Source organism: Delphinapterus leucas, chromosome 1 (assembly GCF_059928025.1).
Source record: "Delphinapterus leucas isolate spDelLeu-1000000601 "Yukka" chromosome 1, BTC_Dleu_Yukka2, whole genome shotgun sequence".
Taxonomy (NCBI): Eukaryota; Metazoa; Chordata; class Mammalia; order Artiodactyla; family Monodontidae; genus Delphinapterus; species Delphinapterus leucas.
Window position 1 is genome coordinate 60,747,233 of NC_143129.1, and position 24,841 is coordinate 60,772,073.

The following is a 24,841-nucleotide window of genomic DNA, read 5'->3' on the forward strand; positions in this document are numbered from 1 at the left end:
CCCACCTCCCCAGCAGATCTCCAGAGAGCAGTGGGTATGAGCAATCTCAATCAGCAGACAGATTCCCTGAGATCGCAGGGCTCCCAAAGTGGCAAGGAAGGATGAGGGAAGGCAGATCTGGAAGGTCCCTGCACACAGAGGCACTCAGCAAACAGCTACCCAGAAGGATGACCGAAATACTGGATGGGACTCCCTGGCCTTGGAAAACCACCCAAGACCTTACATACAGCCCTGGGGAAGGAGCGTGACCCTAAATTTCCTGAGATTTCCAACTAACCAGCAGAATGGGAGCTTATGATGGAAATTAAGTTGGTATAGAAATATAAAGTTTGGGGAATTCCCTGGCAGTCCAGTGGTTAGAAGTCCATGCTTCCACAGAAGGGGTCCCAGGTTTGATCCCTGGTCAGGGAACTAAGATCCCACAGCCCCATGGTGGCATAGCCAAAAAAAAAAAGAAAAGAAATATAAAGTTCTATGTCTTATATAACTAAGTATGCAGTCTAAGATGCATACCCCGTACAGAATGGGGAAGCGGGGGAGGTGCTTGTATAAAGGAGGAGAGAAAGGAAGAAAGGGTAGTAGAGATGTAGGAAAACCAGAGATTTCTTCTGGCTCCTATGCACTTTCCCACTCAAACACCAGAGGGAAAGTGTGGGCGTGTGTGTGCACTGTAGACCAGGAAAACTAAATCTCAGCAAAAATTCTAGTCAACACCACAATAATTGGTCAGATTCTTTTAACCAAACAAGATATGAATGGAAATTTCCATTTTGAAAAATCATTATCATAGGAGGTGATTTTAATTTAGAAGTTTCCAAAAAAGATGTCTCCAAGCTATTTTCTACCCAGTAGCATTTCAGCTGAGAACTGAATTGCAGTATTTTAATAGAAATCAGGCAGCTATCGCTTTGAATTAGGATATTTTGACAAATTTTGAGCTTCTGTAACATCAGCTTAGTGTGACTTTCTAAAACATAACATCTGGTATGGATTTTCTTCCATCCATCACACGGAAAAACTGAATTTCCTGCTTTCAAAATCAAAGCAAAACCTTAACTATTTAAATATCTCAAGTTGGCTTCTGCCACCTCTTTGACTGCCCACCCATCCCTGGGTTATGAACTTCAGATGTCGTCTTAGTTATTTCCACATTTCTGCAAAGTAGAAAGAGGAAATATTTTTGTCTTTAAAAATGGGGAAAGTGAAGCAAAGAGAAGATGAAGAAGGAAGAGTGGAAAGAAGGAATAAAGGAAAGAAGAAGAGACAGGAAGACAGAGAGAGAGGGGAAGGAGGAAGGGAGGGAAGGGGAGGGGAGAAGGAAGGAGGAAGGTGCTGGTTGCCTCGGGAGAGCGGCACTGGGTGTCAGCACTGGGATGTGGACAAGAGGTTTTCTTTCTACATATCTTTGTTTAGTTTGAAAAATTTTACTATCAGCATGTATTACTTTTTTGATTAAAAACCCACGCATGGCGTACTCGGCCACACAGGGGACGGCCCAGGCCTTGCCCAGACTGTCTAAAGAGGCCCACGGATGTCAGGGTGGGCTCAGTGATCCCGTCAGGTCCCTCTGAGGCCTGATCGTGGTGATGCTCGGCGACACCAGGGGCCTCATCACGCACAGAAAAGACAAGCAGTCCAGGCCCCATTGGTCGCCAACTGTAGTAAGGGGATGAAGATGCTCCACCACTGCCCCCAGTCTGGAGATGGAAGCAGAAGAGGCTCCTTGCCTCCCTCCTCCCTAAACTGAGGCCCAGCCAGGTTCTCATAGCCAGGGCAGAGAGCCTGGGAGCTTGGCTGGGTGAGGCGGGGTAGGAAGGGAGGCTACCTTTTGCGCAGCCATCTTGAAGAGTCACACAGTCTTACTTTCACACCACTTCCTCTACACTCTTTCATCTTCATCTGAACTGTCCTGTCAACATACATTACCTTAAAAAGGTGAAAAGGGAAGCACGTTGAAGAATGCCCACAGGTGAAACACTGTGTTCCCTGCTCCGCTCCCCAGCCGATGTGGAGGAAGACTGTTTCCTGATAGGAGTGAAGAGTTTGATGCCCCCCGTCGTCCCTGACAGTACCTGTCGGGGCTGTGGTGTCGGCCTTCCTGCTCTCCCGGTCCCCCTTCTGGGCCCACACGTGCACCATGTACTCCACGCCCGGCCTCAGGCCCGTCAGGACGGCGCTGCTCTGCTTCTTCCCCACCGGAACCTCCCCGGAGTCTCCTTCAGCAGAGGTGTAGCGCACCAGGTACCTGTCAATCACGGCCTGCACCGGGTCCCAGGAGACGGTGGCCGTGTTCTCTGTCACCTGGTCGGTCACCAGGTTTTTGGGGCTGTCAATGTCTGAAAGGAAAAATGCTGATCAATATGCACTATTTATAGGCCACAGAGTGCGGAAGCTCACAGCCATTTTTCTTGGGGTGACACCCTTTCATGTTTTGTGGTTTTTCCATCTTGCATGCTCTAACTGCATCACGGACATATGTCTTCTCTCCCCAGGAAGACTCTGACTCCTCAAAGAGAAGGCACAGTAGACCAAAGTCTAAGCATCTATACTATTACCTCTACCAAGAGTTTAGCAAAACAAATTTCTTTTTTCATTTTATAAGCATATGTCAAAACACCCACTAGATGTAAGGCATGGGACCAGGCAGGGTGCAGGGTCCAGTTCAAGAAGACATGGTCTCTGCTCACAAGCAGCTAATATTGATAATTTTGTTTCTAGCATCATGTCAACGAAGACCTCCCATTTCATACAAGAAGGTTCTACTAGCCAGGTGCAAATGTAAGCTCCCAGAGGAAGAGGGCTGTATTCTACTCCCGCGGGGTTCCCACTGCCTAGTAAGGAAAAGGGCTCATGGAAAATGCTCAGTATGTGTTGTTAAACAAATCAGCAAAATTAAAATCGAGTTTTAATATCCTTTAGCATATATAGATTCACTTGTAATGATGGTTTGCTGGCTAAATCATGGTATAGAAATATAATCATACATCTCTTTCACAATAAAATGAGAATATAACCTAGAAATTATACCTGAAAAAAACACAATATTGTAAATCAACTATACTTCGATTAAGAAAAAGAGCATAACATAGAAATTACTCTTATCCTCCAAACTAGAATTATCATATGATTCATTTACAGTAAAGTAAACCACATACAACTACTCACTCTGGTGGATAGAAAGTCTACTTTTTTGAAGTTGAATTTTGAACATGTTATGATTAATATTAATGACATTTCAATTCATTTCCTGTTTCCGATCACAAACTCAATAGGAGACCCTCAATGCTGAACAAAAGATTCACACACTCAGAGGAACAGTGGCTGGACATACCATGCAGTCATAGCAGACTTGTAGCTTGGAGACTGCCAGGTGGACCTGACTTGTAAAGTTAAAGGGAAATAAGAGATGGCTTGTAGTCTATTATGAAGGAACACCATCATGCTCTTCAATAAATCATCAACTCTGCCAGTGTGCGTTCAGGAAAACAAAACATGACCAGCCGTAGGCTAAACAGGACAGGGCTTACGTTCCCGAAGAAAGATGCTCCGTTACCTGTCGGGGCCGTGGTGTCGGCCTTCCTGCTCTCCCGGTCCCCCTTCTGGGCCCACACGTGCACCGTGTACTCCACGCCCGGCCTCAGGCCTGTCAGGACGGCGCTGCTCTGTTCCTTCCCCACCAGAACCTCCCCGGAGTCTCCTTCAGCAGAGGTGTAGCGCACCAGGTACCTGTCGATGACGGCCTGCACCGGGTCCCAGGAGATGGTGGCCGTGTTCTCTGTCACCCGGTCGGTCACCAGGTTTTGGGGGCTGTCAATGTCTGAAAGGAAAAGTGCACTATTAATAAGCACCAAAGAGTGAGACGATGTTTCTTGGGTGAGGTAGCCTCCGTTCTAATGGTTTTCCCATCTCCTTTGTGGATTTTCAGTTGTTTCATGGACGTAGATCTCACCACAGCTGGACTCTTGGATCCTCAAGGAGGCAGCACAGGACAGCAGAAGGAGCACTAGGTCAGAGTCACAGGAGCTACAATCCAGTCCCAGCCTGAGAGGCAGAGTGGAGGAGCAGGTGGAGCCTTGGGCTGGAGCCAGGGAACTAGGCCCAGCTCTGCCATCAGCCGGCGGTGGCCCTGGACAACTCTGCTGCCTCTGGCTGGGTCTCCACTCCTCATTTGTAAAATGTGGGCCTTGCCAAACAGATTTTAAGGTACCATAATATTCCATGAATATTCCACAAATCTGACTCCATGAATCATCAGCTAACTTTGTGAACTGTAGAAATCATTCACTTCTCTGTACCTGAGGTTTCTCAACTGTAAAATGGGCATATTGATTCTTGCTCTACCCGTCTCAACAAAGTCCTCTGAGTACCAACTAAATGAGGAATATAATTCTCATTCCTTGCTGGTAGGAATGTAAAATAGTGCCACCGCTCTGGAAACAATTTGGCAGCTCCTCAAAAAGTTAAACATAGAATTACCATATGGCCCAGGATTCCACTCCAAAGTATATAGCCAGAAGAATTGAAAACATATGGCCATACAAAAATTTGTACACAAAAACTCGTAGCGTCATTATTTATAATAGCCAAAAAGTGGAAACAACCCAAATGCTCATAAACTGACAAATGGATAAACAAAATGTATTATATCCATATAATGGAATATTATTCAGCAATAAAGTGAAATATTGACACAAGCTACAACATGGATGAACCTTGAAAATATTATGCTTAGTGATGAAGCCAGTCACAAAAGGCCACATATTATATGAATCTATTTATATGAAATGTCCAGAATAAGGAAATCTCTAGAGATAGACAGTAGTAGTTTCCTAAGGCTGGGGGAAGTAGGGATGGGAAGACTGCTAATGGTATGGGGTTAGCTTCTGGGGTGATGAAAATATTCTGAATTAGACAGTGGCTATGGTTGCACCACTCTGCACGCACTAAATTACACACTTTAAGAGGGTAGATTTCATAGTGTGTAAATTACAACTCAATAAGTCTGTTCTTAAAAAATGAGGAAACAGAGATGAAAGAACTTTACAAAGTATGAACCATTACTGTATAAAAATGCAAGCTTAGGATCCTGAGAACAGAGCACACAGTACTCAAAGAGAATTTATCCACTAAGACAGCAATAACTCTTCCCTGTTCCAAAGAGATTACAGCAAAAGCCATTTTCCTAAAGTACTTAGCTCACAGATCCTAACATGTGGTTTCTTTTTATTTCTTCCCTTTCAAGAAGAAATATTTAATGATTGATCACAAAGGAAATATACAATTGGAGGAACAGTCGGTGGATAACACCAATCACCATTTACCTTCACAAGATCAAAGTGTGAGGCCAAGTATGAGCTCTTCATTATGATATAATGTGTAAAAACAGAGTGAGGGTTGGTGTGTGGTTTGACAGGAGTCTACCATCCTGCTCTTCCAGAAATCATCAATTCTGCCAGTTTTAGAACAGAAAAACAAAACTGGACGTGCCATAGACAGTATGACAGGGCTTACATTTTCAAAGAACAATGCTCCATTACCTGTTGGAGCCTTGGTGTCGGCCTTCCTGCTCTCCCGGTCCCCCTTCTGGGCCCACACGTGCACCGTGTACTCCACGCCCGGCCTCAGGCCCGTCAGAACGGCGCTGCTCTGCTCCTTCCCCACTGGAACCTCCCCGGAGTCTCCGTCAGCAGAGGTGTAGCACACCAGGTACCTGTCGATGACGGCCTGCACCGGGTCCCAGGAGATGGTGGCCGTGTTCTCTGTCACCTGGTCGGTCACCAGGTTTTGGGGGCTGTCAATTTCTTTAAGAAAATGTTTGGGAAAACCTAAGCTTTGAAGCCATGTAAGAGATACCCACCACCCCATCACTACGATTTTTATCTCCTAGAGCCCTACTGGCACAAGGCAATGGTATTCCCATCCAGAGGGCCTGGTGGGAGTCGAGGAAGAAAGTAACCCCTGGTTCTCCATCTCAAAGGACTGCTCATTACAAACTTGACATGCTTCCCTGGCTTTCAGCTCCCTAAAATGTGGGAGGAACAATGTCTTCTTAGCAACATTATGGCACATCAAAGCAATCAATTAGACATCTGCCATGACTTCAGGGTATCTAATTTATCACTTTATCAGGGGCTACTTCCCAAGCAATCACTCTGAAAGTATTATCACGAGCGTTGCAATGACCAGAGCCTATCAGTGTCTTTGCTGGGTCTGCTAAAAACACGGCCACTGCACAACTTTACTTCTGTCTTCTGCTTGATTGAGTGGTTCCATTGGCAGCTGTCAATGTCAGGGAAGCGCAGCACTTGAGATCACCACTAGAACTCACCTTCTTTTTTGATCTTTAAGATTCTCTTTGCAAAGTCTCTCAACTCAAGCCGCATCTTTTGGTACCGTGTACACCCAAATTCACACCCTCAAAATTCAATTTTAATTGACCATCTTTTTCTTATTACCTGTCGGGGCCGTGGTGTCGGCCTTCCTGCTCTCCCGGTCCCCCTTCTGGGCCCACACGTGCACCATGTACTCCACGCCCGGCCTCAGGCCCATCAGGACGGCGCTGCTCTGCTCCTTCCCCACCGGAACCTCCCCGGAGTCTCCGTCAGCAGAGGTGTAGCACACCAGATACCTGTCAATCACGGCCTGCACCGGGTCCCAGGAGATGGTGGCCGTGTTCTCTGTCACCTGGTCAGTCACCAGGTTTTGGGGGCTGTCGATTTCTTTTTAAAAAGGAAAGGCTGAATTTTAGAGCCAAGCGGGGACATCCCAACTCCTCATCGTCATTCACTTTATCTTTATTAGCAATACAATTCCATTGAAAACATTTTCCAGGGAAACAAGCCACTGGATATTAAAACAGGAAGGAATTAGATCTTCTCCAAATTTATCAACATGGAAGTTTTCTGTCCTTCTAGTTCCCACGAAAATAAAAATCTCCTGAGCAACAAGATAAGCCACCCAAATGGCGACTGAAACAACCTCTTTTGTTATCTCCATGGTATCTAGCTATTTTGTTTCACAGAATTTGAGAGCTGAGAAGTTACATCTTTCAAGCTTCTTCTCTTGTATGAAAGGGGAGGAGAAGGGAGACCCAGCGAAATGAAAAGACTCCGAGATCCAACTGTTTTCTTGTGTTAAAACCTAGACCAGTTTCCTCTGAATTTTGAGCCCTCCCACCTTCTCAAGGACTTTGTTCCCTTTCACCTACCCTCTTACCTGCAGCATCAATCTCTCCTCCTCTACCATTATTCCCAGACAGACAAGCTCTAGATCTCTCATCCCCCTGCTCAACTAACAGGCTTCTCAGGAGAACCGTCTGCATATCTCAGTTTCACTCCTCTCCTCCCATTCACTCCTCAGCTCAATGACACTTGGCATTTTCTACAGCACAGCACTACAACTGCTAGTCTAGGTCACCAACAACTCCATGTTGCCAAATCCTATGGACACTTGCCATCCTCGCGTTGCTCGACCTTTGAGCAGCATTTGTCAGAGCTGAGCCACTCCCTCTGCCTTGAAACACTCTCGGCTCTTGGCTTTCGTGACTACACACTCCCCTGGGTTTCTCCTAACCCCTAACTCCTCCTCTTCAGTCTCCTTCATCAGCAGCCTGAAAATGTCGGGGTGCCCAAGGTTTCCTCTCTTCCTCTCTCCCTACAGGTGATCTCACCCATGTCCACAGCTTTCAATCCCAGCCAGATGCTCACAGCTGCCCAGTATGTATCAACTCTGAGCCCTTGACTTGTATCTACAACAGCATATCCACCACATTGCCTAGCATGTATTAGACACTCAATAAATATTTGTGGAATCAATAAATAAGTCGCTCAATTAACCAAGGAATCTCATGAGTATCTCAAGCTCAAATGTCTAAACGTCTTAACATTCCTCCTCAAACCTATTTATCGCTCAGAAAATGATGCCCCAATCATCCATGTTACTCAAGTCAGAAACATAGGTCATACTTGGTCCTTCACTTTCTTCCTGTCCCACACCTCATCCATCAACAAATACTGTCATTTATGCCTCCCAAATATGTGCCCAGATATCCCCTTTTCTCATCCCTACTGCCATCACACTTGTCCAAGTCATCACCACCTCTCCCCCGACTTTATTAAACTTCCCCCTTCTACCCTTATCATCTCTTCCATTTATTCTCCTCTGGCGTGAATAACTGTTTAACAATGAATATCGCATCATGCCACTCTTCTTCTAATAAGTGTAGCACGCTCCCTCTTTGAAGCACCATGTGGTCTTGTATGATCTGACCCTTCTTCCTTCCCCCATCGTCTCATGCCACTCTCTCTCCCATCCTCAATGCTCCAGCAACACCAGCCTCCTTTCAGTTCTTCAACCATCTCATGCTGTTCCAGCTCAGGGCCATCACACATATTCTTCCCAAAATGGCTAGTTTTCCCCAATACACATTCTCCCCTTCCTCTGCAAGCACACTGCCCAACAGATCTCTCTGCAACGATGGGAATAGTCCATAATCTGCACTGCCCAATACAGTAGCAATTAGTCACATGTGGCTACTGACTATTGGAAATGTGGCTAGTATCACTGAGGGAATAATTTTTAAATTTTTGTTAATTAATTAAAATTTAGGGCTTCCCTGGTGGCGCAGTGGTTGAGAGTCCACCTGCCGATGCAGGGGACACGGGTTTTTGCCCTGGTCCGGGAAGATCCCACATGCCGCAGAGCGGCTGGGCCCGTGGGCCATGACCGCTGAGCCTGCGTGTCCGGAGCCTGTGCTCCGCAACGGGAGAGGCCACAACAGTTAGAGGCCCGCGTACCGCAAAAAAAAATTTAAAGAGCCACATGTAGCTAGTGGCCACTGTTTTGGGTGGGATAGTAGAACAGAATTGTAAGCTGGGCACACGGCCCTCCAGCTAAAGACTTCATTTCCCAGCGCCCCTTGTACTGAGGTCTGGCACTGTGTCTTGGATCTGGCCGGTGGAATGTGAGAAGTGATGTGTGCAGTGCGGTCATGCTCTTCCCTTTCCATTACCCCTTTCCACTGGTTGGAGTGAGGATAGGTGATGACCATGTAGATGCAGGCAACTCCCTAGGAATGGCTGAGCAACAATACGGAAGGAGCATAGGTCTCCTGTACCATGGAGCTACCCTATCAGCCTTGGTCCCCTACACTCTGACCATTCCACAAGAGAGAAATAAACTTCTTTCTTATTTAAGCCACGGTTATTTGGGTGTTTTTGTCAATGTGTATCTTAACTATTGCTTCCCCATTCCATCCTTGCCCTGTTATTCTCTACACCTACACCATGTTTATCTTGTTCATAGAGCTTATTATAATTTATACTTATAAATGTGTTTGCTGGTTGATTGTCTTTCCCACTGGACTTCAAGAGAGTAGGAAACGTATTATTTTGTTCACTGCTGTAGCCGAGGCCTGGCACTTATAAATATTCATTAAAATTTAGCTACATGGGGCTTCCCTGGTGGCACAGTGGTTGAGAGTCCGCCTGCCGATGCAGGGGACATGGGCTTGTGCCCCGGTCCGGGAAGATACCACATGCCGCGGAGCGGCTGGGACAGTGAGCCATGGCCTCTCAGCCTGTGCGTCCGGAGCCTGTGCTCCACGACAGGAGAGGCCACAACAGTGAGAGGCCCGTGTACCACACACACACACAAAAATTTAGCTATATGTTGAAATGAACACAGAGCTCCAGCTGCCAAGGGTAACACTTGTTCCTTTAAACTAAGCACCATATATTAAGTAAAAAATAAAATACCTTGCCACAAAAAAGTACTTTAACCCAGTGTTTTTAAGAATTTTATATTGGCTTTACCTAATTCCCTATGATTTCCTATAACTGATTAAAAACACAGGCTTTGGAAAACAGTTTTAAGACATTCATGGAACTGCTCAGTACTGAGCCCATTACTGTGCTTTGTTCTTTCTTTAGGTGAACAGAGTTTTTTTTACAGCAAACTCTCCTAAAATAGTCTACAGTCCTTGAGGTCATGGGCCACAAAAGCAGCAGTGCCATAATTCAACAGTAGTAGATCAGCCCACAGTAAACACCCTAGTTTGCTTTTCTCTTCGCTCCTGTTACCTGTCGGGGCCGTGGTGTCGGCCTTCCTGCTCTCCTGGTCCCCCTTCTGGGCCCACACGTGCACTGTGTACTCCACGCCTGGCCTCAGGCCCGTCAGGACGGCGCTGCTCTGCTCCTTCCCCACCAGGACCTCCCCGGAGTCTCCGTCAGCAGAGGTGTAGTGCACCAGGTACCTGTCAATCACGGCCTGCACCGGGTCCCAGGAGACGGTGACCGTGTTCTCTGTCACCTGGTCGGTCACTAGGTTTTTGGGGCTGTCAATGTCTGAAAGGAAAATGGGGATCAATAAACACTATTACTAGAGTGAGATCTTGTGGCCATGCTGTTTGGGCTGGGGCAGCTTCCTCTTCTTAGAATCTTCCTATCTCACATGTCAGTTTTCAGTTGTTTCATGGGTGTAGACCTCTTTCTACATCTGGACTTGTGGGTTTTCAAGGCAGCAGAACAGGACAGCAGAATGAACAGTAGGACCAGAGTCAGAAGAGCTGTGGCCCTGGACAACTCTGCTGCCCCTGGCTGGGCTTCAGTTTCTTGATCTGTAAATCTGGACTTCAGGTTGGATGGACTCCAGGGTTCCTTCAAGAACTAATGTTCCATGCATGCATCTCATTTCATAAATTACTAACTTGTTTTGTGAACTTGGGCAAGGCACTTCACTTCTCCGCATTCATAACATTGAGTTGTTAATAGTTATTGTACATATCTCTCTGAGTAGCTCTGAAAACCAAGACAAAAAATGTCATGTAGAAAGGGGCCTTGAGGGCTTCCCTGGTGGTGCAGTGGTTAAGAATCCACCTGCCAATGCAGGGAACACGGGTTCGAGCCCTGGTCCGGGAAGATCCCACATGCTGTGGAGCAAGTAAGCCTGGGCGCCACAACTACTGAGCCCGCATGCCACAACTACTGAAGCCTGCGTGCCTACAGCCCGTGCTCTGCTACAAGAGAAGCCACCGCAATGAGAAGCCTGCGCACCGCAACGAAGAGTAGCCCCCGCTCGCCGCAACTAGAGAAAGCCCGTGCACAGCAATGAAGGCCCAATGCAGCCAAAGATAAATAAATAAACAAATAAATAAGAAGAAAGGGGCCTTGAAAATATTGAAGTATCACAGTGCTTATAGGAAAAAAAAGCAGGCGGAAATAATATTAGTGTATACCCTGTAGAGATGGGTATTATGTGAGTTAATAACATGCCCCTTACGACAGCTCCTGGCAGAGTGGATGCCCAATGACCATAAGCTATTTTAAATGATATCAGTTTGTTGATATTTTATGAATGTACAGGATTATGTTCCTCCATACTACACACAGGGAAGGTGTTTGCATATGTATTCACCAAGAAAATAATAGCGTTTCTTTGTTCCACATACGGGCATACCTCATTTTACTGTGCTTCTCTTTATTATGCATCAAAGCTATTGCACTTTTTACAAATTGAGAGTTTGTGGCAACCCTGTATCCAGCAAGTCTGCTGGCACCATTCTGCATGTGCCAATAGCATTTGCTCACTTTGTGTCTCTGTGTCACATTTTGGTAATTCCCATAATATTTCAAACTTTTTCGTTATTATTTTATTTGTTATGGTAATCTGTGACCAGTGATCTTTGATGTTACTACAATTTGCTGAAGGCTTACATGATGATTAATATTTTTTAGCAATAAAATATTTTTAAATTAAGCTTTTTTAGACATAACACTATGGCACACTTTATAGATACAGTGCAATGTAAATGCAACTTTTATATGTACTGGGAAACAAAAAATTCATGTGACTTTCTGTACTGTGATGTTCACTTTATTGTGTTCGTCTGGAAGCGAACTCACGACATCTCTGAGGTATGCCTATAGTTCACTGCAAAAGCCGTTACCCTAAGGTCCTATCACATATATGCAACAGTATGTTCAAGTGGGACTATTCTTATCTTGGTTTAGACTGTGACCCCCAAGAAAATTGGTATTTACTTTCCAACCCGAAGGCCCACAGACAAGGCAGGACCAACAGTTTTGTGGCCTTTGATTGACCAACCAGCTCCAGATTACGAAAGAGGCTGGAGAGTACAAACAGGTGGGACTTAAAAGAGTGGATTTCTTTGGAGAGAGTTATACCGTGAGTCCCATGGGTGAGAGCCAAGCCTCGAATAAGCAGTTGCAATGGGATCCCTTACAGAGCTGTTTATATATACTCCAGAGCAAAAGTTCTCAACCAGGGGTGATCAGCAATGTCTGAAGATATTTTTGCTTCTCTCAGTTCAGTGTGGAATGGGGAGGCTCATGGCATCAAATGGGTAGAGGTCAGGGATGCAGCTAAACATCCTACAATGCACAAGACAGACCCCTGCAACAAAGAATTATCAACAGTGCCAAGGTTGAGAAACCCTGCCCAAAGCTTGGGGAACACCGTGGGCTGGTGTCTGACATGTGCCTAAAATATCTGAGAGGTGAGAAAATAGCTGGTTGTGCTGCTGCAGAGCAGCAAGAGGCTGCAGCATCGCAACAGACCCATACATCTGGTTGCATGGACAAAGGATGCATGTGTGTTCCCCATGGACCAGATGTGGGCCGAAGAAAGGAAAGCCCACCTGGGACTGTTTTAGAAGCAGTCCAAGAGGATCACCCAGAGGGGTGAGGTGGGCTCACCTCACGCCTCACCAGAGAAGGGCACTGGAGGGCACCCCCAGATGTATGGGCAGAGGGGAGTAGGAGACATGCATGTATCTACAGAATCACTACAGTGAAAGAGGACAGATGAGGTGTCTCTGAAGAACACAAGGAAGTGTTCCATGAAGGAAAAGTTAGTTTTAACCCTTGTTAGGCCCCACGACAGACCCGAGCCAGCTGTGACTATTACTGTCAAGCAAGATCCCTCACCTCTCCTCCTCCCGACACCCCTTACCTCCCACGTACCAAACATAAATGGGTCAGGAGCTCGAGTTAGCACTCTGGAAGGACAGTGCTTAACGAATGGACTGGAAATACAAGAGAAGCCGAGCACGCCCCCTTCAAGGGCAGGCAGTTAGCCCACAAATGGCCCAAGCTGATGGAGAGGAGCAGGTTTAAAGTTACATAAAGTATGTACAATTACATGGATGTAGACATCTTAATTACTAAAATGATACATATTGGATGCTAAAAGTGACTAGACATTTGCTTAGTTTGAGCTAATAAAACGTTATTATTTCTGCAAAAAACGCTCATCCAAAGAGCAGAAACAAAAATAAGCACCACAGAAAGGCTTTATTTATTTAACATCTTTATTGGAGTATAATTGCTTTACAATGGTGTGTTAGTTTCTGCTGTATAACAAATTGAATCAGCCGTACATATACATATATCCCCATATCTCCTCCCTCTTGCATCTCCCTCCCACCCTCCCTTTCCCATCCCTCTAGGTGGACACAAAGCACCAAGCTGATCTCCCTGTGCTATGCGGCTGCTTCCCACTAGCTATCTATTTTACATTTGGTAGTGTATATATGTCAATGCTACTCTCTCACTTCGTCCCAGTTTACCCTTCCCTCTCCCTGTGTCCTCAAGTCCATTCTCTACATCTGTGCCTTTATTCCTGTCCTGGCCCAAGGTTCTTCAGAGCCTTCTTTTTTTTTTTTTGTAGATTCCATATATGTGTTAGCATATGGTTTTTCTTTTTCTCTTTCTGACTTACTTCATTCTGTATGACAGTCTCTAGATCCATCCACCTCACTACAAATAACTCAATTTCGTTTCTTTTTATGGCTGAGTAATACTCCATTGTATATATGTGCCACATCTTCTTTATCCATTCATCTGTCAATGGACACTTAGGTTGCTTCCATGTCTTGGCTACTGTAAAAAGAGCTGCAATGAACACTATGGTACATGATTCTTTTTGAATCATGGTTTTCTCAGGGTATATGCCTAGTAGTGGGATTGCTGGGTCATATGGTAGTTCTATTTTTAGTTTTTTAAGGAACCTCTATACTGTTCTCCATAGTGGCTGTATCAATTTACATTCCCACAAACTGTGCAAGAAGGTTCCCTTTTCTCCACACCCTCACCAGCATTTATTGTTTATAGATTTTTGATGATGGCCATTCTGACCAGTGTGAGATGATACCTCATTGTAGTGTTAATTTGCATTTCTCTAATGATTAGTGATGTTCAGCATCTTTTCATCTGTTTATTGGCAATCTGTATATCTTCTCTGGAGAAATGTCTATTTAGGTCTTCTGACCATTTTTTAATTTGGTTGTTTGTTTTTTTGATTTGAGCTGCATGAGCTGCTTGTATATTTTTTATATTAATCCTTTGTCCATTGCTTCGTTTGCAAATATTTTCTTCCATTCTGAGGGTTGTCTTTTCGTCTTATGGTGTCCTTTGCTGTGCAAAAGCTTTTAAGTTTCATTAGGTCCCATTTGTTTTTGTTTTTATTTCCATTTCTCTAGGAGGTGGGTCAAAAAGGATCTTGCTGTGATTTATGTCATAGAGTGTTCTGCCTATGTTTTCCTCTAGAGTTTTACAGTGTCTGCCCTTACATTTAGGTCTTTAACCCATTTTGAGTTTTTTTTTTGTGTATGGTGTTGGGGAATGTTCTAATTTCATTCTTTTCCATGTAGCTGTCCAGTTTACCCAGCACCACTTATTGAAGAGGCTGTCTTTTCTCCATTGTATATTCTTGCCTCCTTTATCAAAGATAAGGTGACCATATGTGCATGGGTTTTTCTCTGGGCTTTCTATCCTGTTCCATTGATCTATATTTCTGTTTTTGTGCCAGTACCATACTGTCTTGATTACTGTAGCTTTGTAGTATACTCTGAAGTCAGGGAGCCTGATTCCTCCAGCTCCGTTTTTCTTTCTCAAGATTGCTTTGGCTATTCAGGGTCTTTAGTGTTTCCATATATATTTTGAAATTTTTTGTTCTAGTTCTGTGAAAAATGTCATTGGTAGTTTGATAGGGATTGCACTGAATCTGTAGACTGCTTTGGGTAGTATAATCATTTTCACAATGTTTATTCTTCCAATCCAAGAACATGGCATATCTCTCCATCTGTCTGTACCATCTTTAATTTCTTTCATCAGTGTCTTACAGTTTTCTGCATACAGCTCTTTTGTCTCCTTAGGTAGGCTTATTCCTAGGTATTTTATTCTTCTTGTTGCAATGGTAAATGGGAGTGTTTCCTTAATTTCTCTTTCAGATTTTTCATCATTGAAAAATGATGAATGTGTATAGGACTGCAAGAGATTTCTGTGCATTAATTTTGTATCCTGCTACTTTACCAAACTCATTGATTAGCTCCAGTAGTTTTCTGGTAACCTCTTTAGGATTCTCTATGTATAGTATCATGTCATCTTCAAACAGTGACAGCTTTACTTCTTCTTTTCTGATTTGGATTCCATTTATTTCTTTTTCTTCTATGATTGCTGTGGCTAAAACTTCCAAAACTATGTTGAATACTAGTGGTGAGAGTGCACAACCTTGTCTTGTTCATGATCTTAGAGGAAATGGTTTCAGTTTTTCACCATTGAAATGATGTTGGCTATGGGTCTGTCATATATGACCTTTATTATGTTGAGGTAAGTTCCCTCTATGCCTAATTTCTGGAGGGTTTTTATCATAAATGGGTGTTGAATTTTGTCGAAAGCTTTTTCCGCATCTATTGAGATGATCATATGGTTTTTCTCCTTCAATTTGCTAATATGGTTTATCACGTTGATTGATTTCCGTGTATTGAAGAAACCTTGCATTCCTGGGATAAACCCCACTTGATCATGGTGTATGATCCTTTTAATGTGCTGTTGGATTCTGTTGCTAGTATTCTATTGAGGATTTTTGCATCTATGTTCATCAGTGACATTGGCCTGTAGTTTTCTTTCTTTGTGGCATCTTTGTCTGGTTTTGGTATCAGGGTGGTGGTGGCCTCATAGAATGAGTTTGGGAGTGTTTCTCCCTCTGCTATATCTTGGAACAGTTTGAGAAGGATAAGTGTTAGCTCTTCTCTAAATATTTGATAGAATTTACCTGTGAAGCCATTTGGTCCTGGGTTTTTGTTTGTTGGAAGATTTTTAATCACAGTCTCAATTTCAGTGCTTGTGATTGGTCTGTTTATATTTGCTATTTCTTCCTGGTTCAGTCTTGGAAGGTTGTGCTTTTCTAAGAATTTGTCCATTTCTTCCAGGTTGTCCATTTTAGCAAGCCTTAGGTGCTTGTAGTAAGCTCTCATGATCCTTTGTATTTCTGCAGTGTCAGTTGTTACTTCTCCTTTTTCATTTCTAATTTTATTGATTTGAGTCTTCTCCCTTTTTTTTCTTGACAAGTCTGGCTAATGATTTATCAATTTTGTTTATCTTCTCAAAGAACCAGCTTTTAGTTTTATTGATCTTTGCTACTGTTTCCTTCATTTCTTTTTTTTCCAATCTGATCTTTATGATTTCTTCCCTTCTACTAACTTTGGGGTTTTTTCTTCTTCTTTTTCTAATTGCTTTAGGTGTAAGGTTAGATTGCTTATTTGAGATGTTTCTTTTTTCTTGAGGTAGGACTGTATTGCTATAAACTTCCCTCTTAGAACTGCTTTTGCTGCATCCTATAGGTTTTGGGTTGTCGTGTTTTCATTGTCATTTGTTTCTAGGTATTTTTTGATTTCCTCTTTGATTTCTTCAGTGATCTCTTGGTTATTAAGTAGTGTATTGTGTAGCCTCCATGTGTTTGTATTTTTTACAGATCTTTTCCTGTAATTGATATCTAGTCTCATGGCGTTGTGGTCAGAAAAGATACTTGATACAATTTCAATTTTCTTAAATTTACCAAGGCTTGATTTGTGACCCAAGATATGATCTATCCTGGAGAATGTTCCATGAGCACTTGAGAAAAATGTGTATCCTGTTGTTTTTGGATGGAGTGTCCTATAAATGTCAATTAAGTCCATCTTGTTTAATGTATCATTTAAAGCTTGTGTTTCCTTATTTATTTTCATTTTGGATGATCTGTTTATTGGTGAAAGTGGGATGTTAAAGTCCCCTACTGATTGTGTTACTGTCGATTTCCCCTTTTATGGCTGTTAGCATTTGCCTTATGTATTGAGGTGCTCCTATGTTGGGTGCATAAATATTTACAATTGTTATATCATCTTCTTGGATTGATCCCTTGATCATTATGTAGTGTCCTTCTTTGTCTCTTGGAATAGTCTTTATTTTAAAGTCTATTTTGTCTGATATGAGAATTGCTACTCCAGCTTTCTCTTGATTTCCATTTGCATGGAATATCTTTTTCCATCCCCTCACTTTCAGTCTGTATGTGTCCCTAGGTCTGAAGTGGGTCTCTTGTAGACAGCATATATACGGATCTTGCTTTTGTATCCATTCAGCCCATCTGTGTCTTTTGGTTGTTGCATTTAATCCATTTACATTTAAGGTAGTTATCGATATGTATGTTCCTATTACCATTTTCTTAATTGTTTTGGGTTTGTTATTGTAGGTCTTTCACAGAAAGGTTTTAAACCAGTGAGGAGTGAAGAAAATTTGGTTTTGGATCAACCATCCCTCAGCATGATAGTTACTTGTGCTTTCTTTATATTTATTCTATATGAAGGGGAAGCCTTTAGGCATTAAAAACAAAGCAGGTGCACAGGCAGAGAACAAATGACAATGCGCAATAATGTCAATGTTTAAAGACCAAGCTTTGGTCTTTAACCAAACAGAACAAGCTATGCATTCTAAGAGAAGCCATTCTATTTAAGAAAGGGGTACACAATTTACTATGCAAGGATACCAGCCTGTTCATCCTTGAGCCTCCCTTTCAGCCAAGGTCAGAGAAGGAAAACCAACCTAGACGGACATCAGCTTAGCAGTGACACAGTGATGATGCATGTTCCATTACCTGTCGGGGCCTTGGTGTCGGCCTCCCTGCTCTCCTGGTCCCCCTTCTGGGCCCACACGTGTACTGTGTACTCCACGCCCGGCCTCAGGCCAGTCAGGACGGTGCTGCTCTTCTCCTTCCCCACCGGAACCTCCCCGGAGTCTCCGTCAGCAGACGTGTAGCGCACCAGGTACCTGTCAATCACGGCCTGCACTGGGTCCCAGGAGACGGTGGCCGTGTTCTCTGTCACCCCCTCGGTCACCAGGTTTTGCGGGCTGTCAATTTCTTTAAGAGAGATGAAGGAGTGTATCATTTGCCAACTCTGTAATTCGTGAAAGGCCAGCACACAAACAACCAAAATGATGACCTCAACAAATTTCAGAGTCTGTTATATGCCAATGGTTTGGATAACTTAAGGGTTTAATTAAGCAAGTGGTCTGAAATTTCCAAGAATGAGCTATTTGCATTCAGACGAAGCCAATATTCAGTCTCAACTCTATAAACTTTTTCCACAAGTTGCCTTTGGATAAAAAGAATTCATCTTCATATACAAATTTCTCCTTTACCCTGGGTTTACAGAATATACTCTTTCAGTTCCTGGTTCCTTGTACCTGAAAGCAATTATATTTCAATAAATCTGTGCATCCTCTCTAATATTTTCTTTTGGAAGAAAAATATCCCAGAAGTAGGACCTGTCAGTTCTTTCCATATAAAACATTATATCTGAGGCCAGAGAAATGGGAGACTTTTTAAGTGAAGGTATTTGAGGTCTAGGCTGATAAAAATAATCCTACTTGTAGGGATTTTCTGTCTGGGTTTCTAGGCAGTTAAACTGGATTGAAACGTGGGCTACACTATTTCCTGGTTGCTAACTTTGGACAAACTGTATAGCTTAAGTCTTGTTCTCCTCATCGCTACAAAGAAGGAACTATCAGTACCTACTTCTGGGTTATGGTGAATAGTACATGAGATATTGCACAGTAAGTGCTGAAATATGAGCTCTTTATTATTACTAATGTCACTTGAGGTATGAAATATCACTTTCTCCTCAAAAATATAAACTCTTAAAAAGTCAAAAAAACAAGGAATTGGGTGCAATGATTAGCATGCCCTTATGATCGTGTTTCAAAAACCACCTCCTTGAAAAACTGAGCTTTCTGTGATAGCAGCTGCATTTCAAGCCTGTGCACCACCACTTGCCAGCTCGGCCAGGCCAGCTCAGTGGGATACACAGCCAAGGGAGGCCTTGCTAGAAGGAGCACAGGACACCTGACATGAAAGACACACAGACAGCTGACATGAAAGGACAAACAATTTACCCTGGGATTCTATGCTGGCTTCAACGCCCCAGCCTCATCTTTCCCTACTGCACCCCCTCACAGACCTACCCACCATAAACACCACTAAAGATGACATTATTAACATAAGTGCATATTAAGACATGACAGAAAACCAACCTGTCATATTCCCACACCTTTAGGTCTCTGCATATGCTGCTCCCACTGCTAACAGCGGCACATCCTTCTAGATTCCGTTCAGGGGTCACCTATTCCTATAGGCTAACATGACCCCTCTAACCCCCACTTTTTTTCAGGTTCCCAAACTTCCAGGGTTATTTGTTTGCTCTGGAACATAACTCACTGCACTTTGTCTTTTTCACTTGTCTCCTCTACCCACAGGATTGTGAATGCCATATGAGCACAAACTGTGCTTTTACCTTTGTACCCCCAGAGCCTAGCTCTGTGCCTGACACCCCCAGCAATACCACACCCCAGTGGCTCCCCATGATCTGGGGTGCTTTACTTGCGCCATGCCCACCTGAGAAAGGGGAAGCCTCTTCTCCATTCCAACTTCCACTGTCTTAAAAAGGTTGACCCACATGCTCTTTCTTTTCATAGCACTCAAAATCCTAGTGAATGGAGGGCCGTGTGTAATATAAACCAGGAGCTGGTAATCTAGAGCTCATGGGTCAAATCTGACCCACTGCCTATTTTTATAAATCAAGTTTTATTGGAACACAGTCATGCTAGTTCATTTCCATAATGTCTATGGCTGTTTTCTCATTTCAATGGCAGAGTTGAGCGGTTGCAACAGAGACTTTATGGTCCCCAAAGCTGAAAATATTTGCTATCTGGCCTTTTACAGAAGGTTTCCTGACCTCGACTTTAAACAAACTAGGTCTCACCATCCTTACTGTCAACTTCTCCTTCCCCTGGAGGAGACAAGGCCCATCTGGCCCCAGGAGGCTATGCAACACAAAGTGCTTCAAGGCCAAATGCAGATTAACATTTCTGTGCACTGAATGTTTGTGTCCCCCCACAAAAGTTTATATGTTGAAGCCCTAACCTCCAATTTGATGGTATTTGGAGGTGGAACCTTTGGGAGGTAATTAGGTTTAGAAGAGGTCATGAGGATGGGGGCCCCCATGATGGGATTAGTGCCTTCCTAAGAAGAAGAGGAGACCAGAACTTCCTCTCTCCACCATGTAAGGAAGAAGGTGGCCATCTGTAAGCCAAGAAGAGAGTTCTCACCAATAAATGAACCAACTGGCACCCAGATCATGGGACTTTCCAGGCTCCAGAACTGCTGGAAATAAATTTCTGTTATTTAAGCCACCCAGTCTATGGTATTTTGCTATAGCAGCCCGAACAGACTAAGACACATTTTAAGAAATAAGCATGACTATCATTTATGTAGCACTCTCTATGTCAGGCCTTACATGAATTAACTCATGTAACCCTCACACTAACCCAGTGATGTAGACATTCATATGCCCCATTTTACAGACAAGAATCTGAGGAACAGAGGCAAAGCAACTTGCCCCAAATCACTCAGCTAGTAAATGGTAGAGCTGAGATTAAAACTTGGACAGTCAAGCTTCTGAAACCATATTCCTAACCAATTATCAGCTTCTCTGAGAGTCTCTACACTAAGTGTCCACAAAAAAGGCCAATCAATAAGTGAATTGTTTTCTATGATTCCTGTCAAGTGTTTGGAACTTCAAGTGGACTCCAGGATTAGGCTTCTCTGAACTCAGGGACAGCGCCAGAGGAGGTTTTAAGCAGAAGGAATATCTGGGATACACCCCCATGCAGCCTCAGGACACCCGCAGGCCCCAGCTGAGCAGAACAACTGGACGAAGTAAGGGAGCCCTCACACTTTCTGAAAGCTTCAAGTCAGAATTGGTACATTTGGTAAATGTTGACTCAGGAGGCAAACCATTTCCATGGTCTGAAAGAGAGCTCCAGATTACATGCAACATGCCTATACAGTCACTGCAAACTGAGATGAGCATTCAAATTCACTGTCAGCCCAATGTTTTGAGTTTTAATGTCCAAAAAATGAAAATTAGAAAGTGTTCCTCTACTCCAAGGGAGTCGCATATGGAATTCCAACCCAAATAAGTATGACCTTCTGTATCAAATAAAAAGGATGGTCTCTTTTGCTTGAGGTTAAAAAGGAAAAAATTCATAATTATGAAATTTGAAATTGCCTTTGCAACCCCCCCACCCACACACCTGCAAACGAAAAAGTTGATGCTAGGTGGGCATCAGCCTCCTGACTCAAAAATCAATCTTCTCCTTGCCATCAGGAAACCTGTTTCTTTAGAGATGGGAGACAGTAAGAATGAGTGAAGACTCCCATCCTTCTGTTACCTGTGAGGGCCTTGGTGTCGGCCTTCTTGCTCTCCTGGTTGCCCCTCTCAGCCCACACGTAGACTTTGTACACCTCTCCTGGCTTCAGGCCTGTCAGGACGGTGCTGCTCTGCTCCCTGTACACAGCTGTGTCCTTCGTCTCCCCGTCAGTGGAGATGTAGCGCACCACATACTTATCAATGACAGCCTGGACTGGGTTCCAGGAGACCATCGCTGTGTCTTCTGTCACTCGATCAGTGACCAAATTGGTTGGACTATCAATCTCTTCATAAAAATATATGAGAAAGAAAAAGTAGAGAAGGCATCTGGCTGGTCAAGATCACAAATGTTCCAAGATTGAGTGCATCTGGGTGACCTGGGTCCATAGTCTATGCAATGCAAGAGGCCCTCTCCATCATCTGTGACAGGTAGACAACTGGCCTCTGCTTGAACCCTAAGCTGAGAAAGGTCTTACTGATGGACTTCCATTTTATAATCAATGAGCACATTAGAGAAAACTCCTCCAAGTGTGGCCACTTAAAGTATTACTCCTTCGAGTATGTCTACCCTTGGTGGGCATATAGAATACACCTAATTCCTCTCCCTGGAGACCATCCAGCAAGTATGCAAGAATAATTCTCATTCTCCTTCCTAATTCTCCTTTAATCAAACAGCTTTACCTCGCTAATTTATGCACCTATAAGTTAAAAAGTATTATATTATATTAATTATATTATATTATATTATAAACTTATATTATCAACTTCCCAACTTCCAACTTATAAAAACAATTATATCATATCATACTATATTATATTATAAATTTATATTATCAACTTCCCAACTTCCAACTTAGAGTTTCTAGACCTGGCACTTACATCTAAACATGCTCTTGTCTTTCCCTTTTCAGAGAAAAATTCCCAAAACTTAGCTCATTCATTCAACAATTCACTGAGCATCCATCCCATGCCATGGCCATGTAATGGCACTCAGGAATCACCAATTAACAAAATAGTCCGAAATCCCTGCTCATGCAGACTTTATATTCTAGAAGCACCAACCCAGAACAAAATGCCCTCCATGTCCCAGACACTTTACCCCCCAATAACACAGCCTCATCCCACAGTCTCAGAAAAATCCCTAAGTTTTTCATACTTGTCCCAGTTACCCCAGGGGCTCTCAACCTTTGCCAACATTGGACACCTACTAAGTACCACCACCAGAGGGTCTACTTCAGCATGTCTGAAATACGCCCTGACATCTCTATTTTAAAAACAAGTATGCAAAACTCTACAGGTTATTCTGATGTACCTCAGATGTTGAGAACCTTCACATTAAGCTACATCTCCCCCATTTTTTGCATATAATACATGTCCTGGATCCACCAATTATCCTTGTTATATTTTATCTTATGGATTCCATTTATAATTTAGTCTTTCATCCAACATGGCCACTTTCCTTTCCAGCTTCTTATCATTTGCAAACCATCTGAGTGCATCCATCAAGGTCACTAATAAAGATGCTTGCCCTGAGAACCCTACTTACAAATAGATCGGGATCCTTTTGGTTAAAGACACACAAAAAAGTCTCTTACTCTCAGAAACCTAAGCATTTTTCTTCTTCCCCATCCTGTTGTAGTTCTCTTGGCCAAGAGTTTTCCAGCAGAGATGTTACAACTTTACATAGCTACATTCTTTAACATCAGCTACAATGCACCTTTCTTAAGCACAGTGGCCATGTTTTATTTGTGTGCAAGGAAATGAAATACATTCCATCACCAGAGACAGTGCATATTTTATTTAATAAATCAACTGCCATTTACTGACCACATATTAAGTGCCAGGTGCTTTTCATACGTTACTTTAGCAGACTTCATAGCAACAACATAAGGCATTTATCAGATTCTCCATGTACTAATTGGGGAAATTAATAACGGTTACCATTTTTAGATCACTAATTATATGCAAGACTCAGAGAGATTAGATAATTTGCCCAAGGTCACACAGATAGTAAATGGTAGTCCCTGACTCATTCTTTAAACAATCACTGAGTGCCTACTTGGAGCTGGGGACTCAGCAGTGTTATGAGTTGTGTCCCCCGCCTTTTGCAGAGGTATATCTAAGTGCTAAACCGAAGTACATCAACATGTGACCTCATTTAGAAATAGGGTCTTTCTAGAGATAATCAAGTTAAAATGAGGTCATTAGGGTGGCCCTGATCCAATATGACTGCTGTGCTTATAAAAGGGGGAAATTTGGACACAGAGACAGACACATACAAGGAAAGACAAGATGAAGACACGCAGGAAGAAGACAGCCGTGTGACTGCAGCGCTTCATCTACAAGTCAAAGAACGCAAGGATTGCCAACGAACACCAGAGGCTGGAAGAGACAAAGAAGGAACACATTGAGCTGTCAGAGACAGCGTGGCCCTGCTGACACCTTGATTTCAGACTTCTAGCCTCTATAACCGTGAGACACTCAATTTCTGTTTTAAGCCACCCAGTTTTTGGTACTTGGTTATAGCAGCCCTAGGAAACTAATATAAGCAATGAAGAGAATAAAGACTCCCTACCAGGGAGCTTACATTCTCCTGGAAGAGCCAGACAATAAACAAGTGGGGATAGTATTGGGAAGCCCAATAGGGTAAGGTAAAGGAATTAGAAAGTGAGGAACAGAAGATATTTGTGATTTTAGAAGGAAGGTCAGCGAGAAGGTAACAGCTGAACAAAGACTGAAATGAAATGAGGCATTGGGCCACATGCAATCTGGGCAACCTCATTCCAGGCAGAGGGAGCAGCAAGTTCAAAGACCCTGCTCCACGTATTTGGGGAAGAGCAGGAGGCCAGTGCATCTGGACAGAGTAAGTGAGGAGGTCGAGTGGCTGGAGGTGAGGCCAATGAGGTGAAGAGGCAAATAGATGCCTTTGAAAGTCACTGTAACAACTTGGCTTTTGCACTGAATGAGATGAGAAGCTTCTGGGGGGTTTTCACAGGAGAATGACATGATCTGACTTGTTTTATAAAAGGACCCCTCTGGCTGCTGCAGAGAGTACAGACTATTGCAGGTCAGGAGTGGAGGTCACCTAGGAAGCTGCTACAACAGTTTATGTATGAGATGACAGGAACGTGGACAACTGTGGCAGACGAAAGTGGGTTGGAGAGATTTCAAAGACAGAGCTGCCAGAATCTGCTCATGAATTTGATGTGGGCTATAATGACTTGTTGGTTTGGGTCTTTAGCAATTTGCAGAAAGGAGTGACCATTTACAGAGATGGGGAGATCTGAGGGAGGGCAGGGTTTG

At 43.4% G+C, this 24,841-nt stretch overlaps 1 protein-coding gene across 3 annotated transcripts in view; it reads right to left on the reverse strand.

The window, feature by feature from the left end:
* TNN (tenascin N) overlaps positions 1-24,841 on the reverse strand; it is a 55,021-nt gene that overhangs the window by 14,865 nt on the left and 15,315 nt on the right. Inside the window, exons 6-12 of one of the 3 annotated variants that reach the window (XM_089910851.1) lie at positions 21,561-21,824; positions 17,926-18,189; positions 10,080-10,343; positions 6,456-6,719; positions 5,538-5,801; positions 3,554-3,817; positions 2,073-2,336 (exon numbers count right to left, since the gene is read on the reverse strand). In XM_089910851.1, coding sequence (XP_089766977.1) covers positions 2,073-2,336; positions 3,554-3,817; positions 5,538-5,801; positions 6,456-6,719; positions 10,080-10,343; positions 17,926-18,189; positions 21,561-21,824 — 1,848 coding nt within the window. The remainder of the gene's footprint in view (positions 1-2,072; positions 2,337-3,553; positions 3,818-5,537; positions 5,802-6,455; positions 6,720-10,079; positions 10,344-17,925; positions 18,190-21,560; positions 21,825-24,841) is intronic. The other 2 variants (XM_030762212.2, XM_022556595.2) reach the window with 2 other exon arrangements.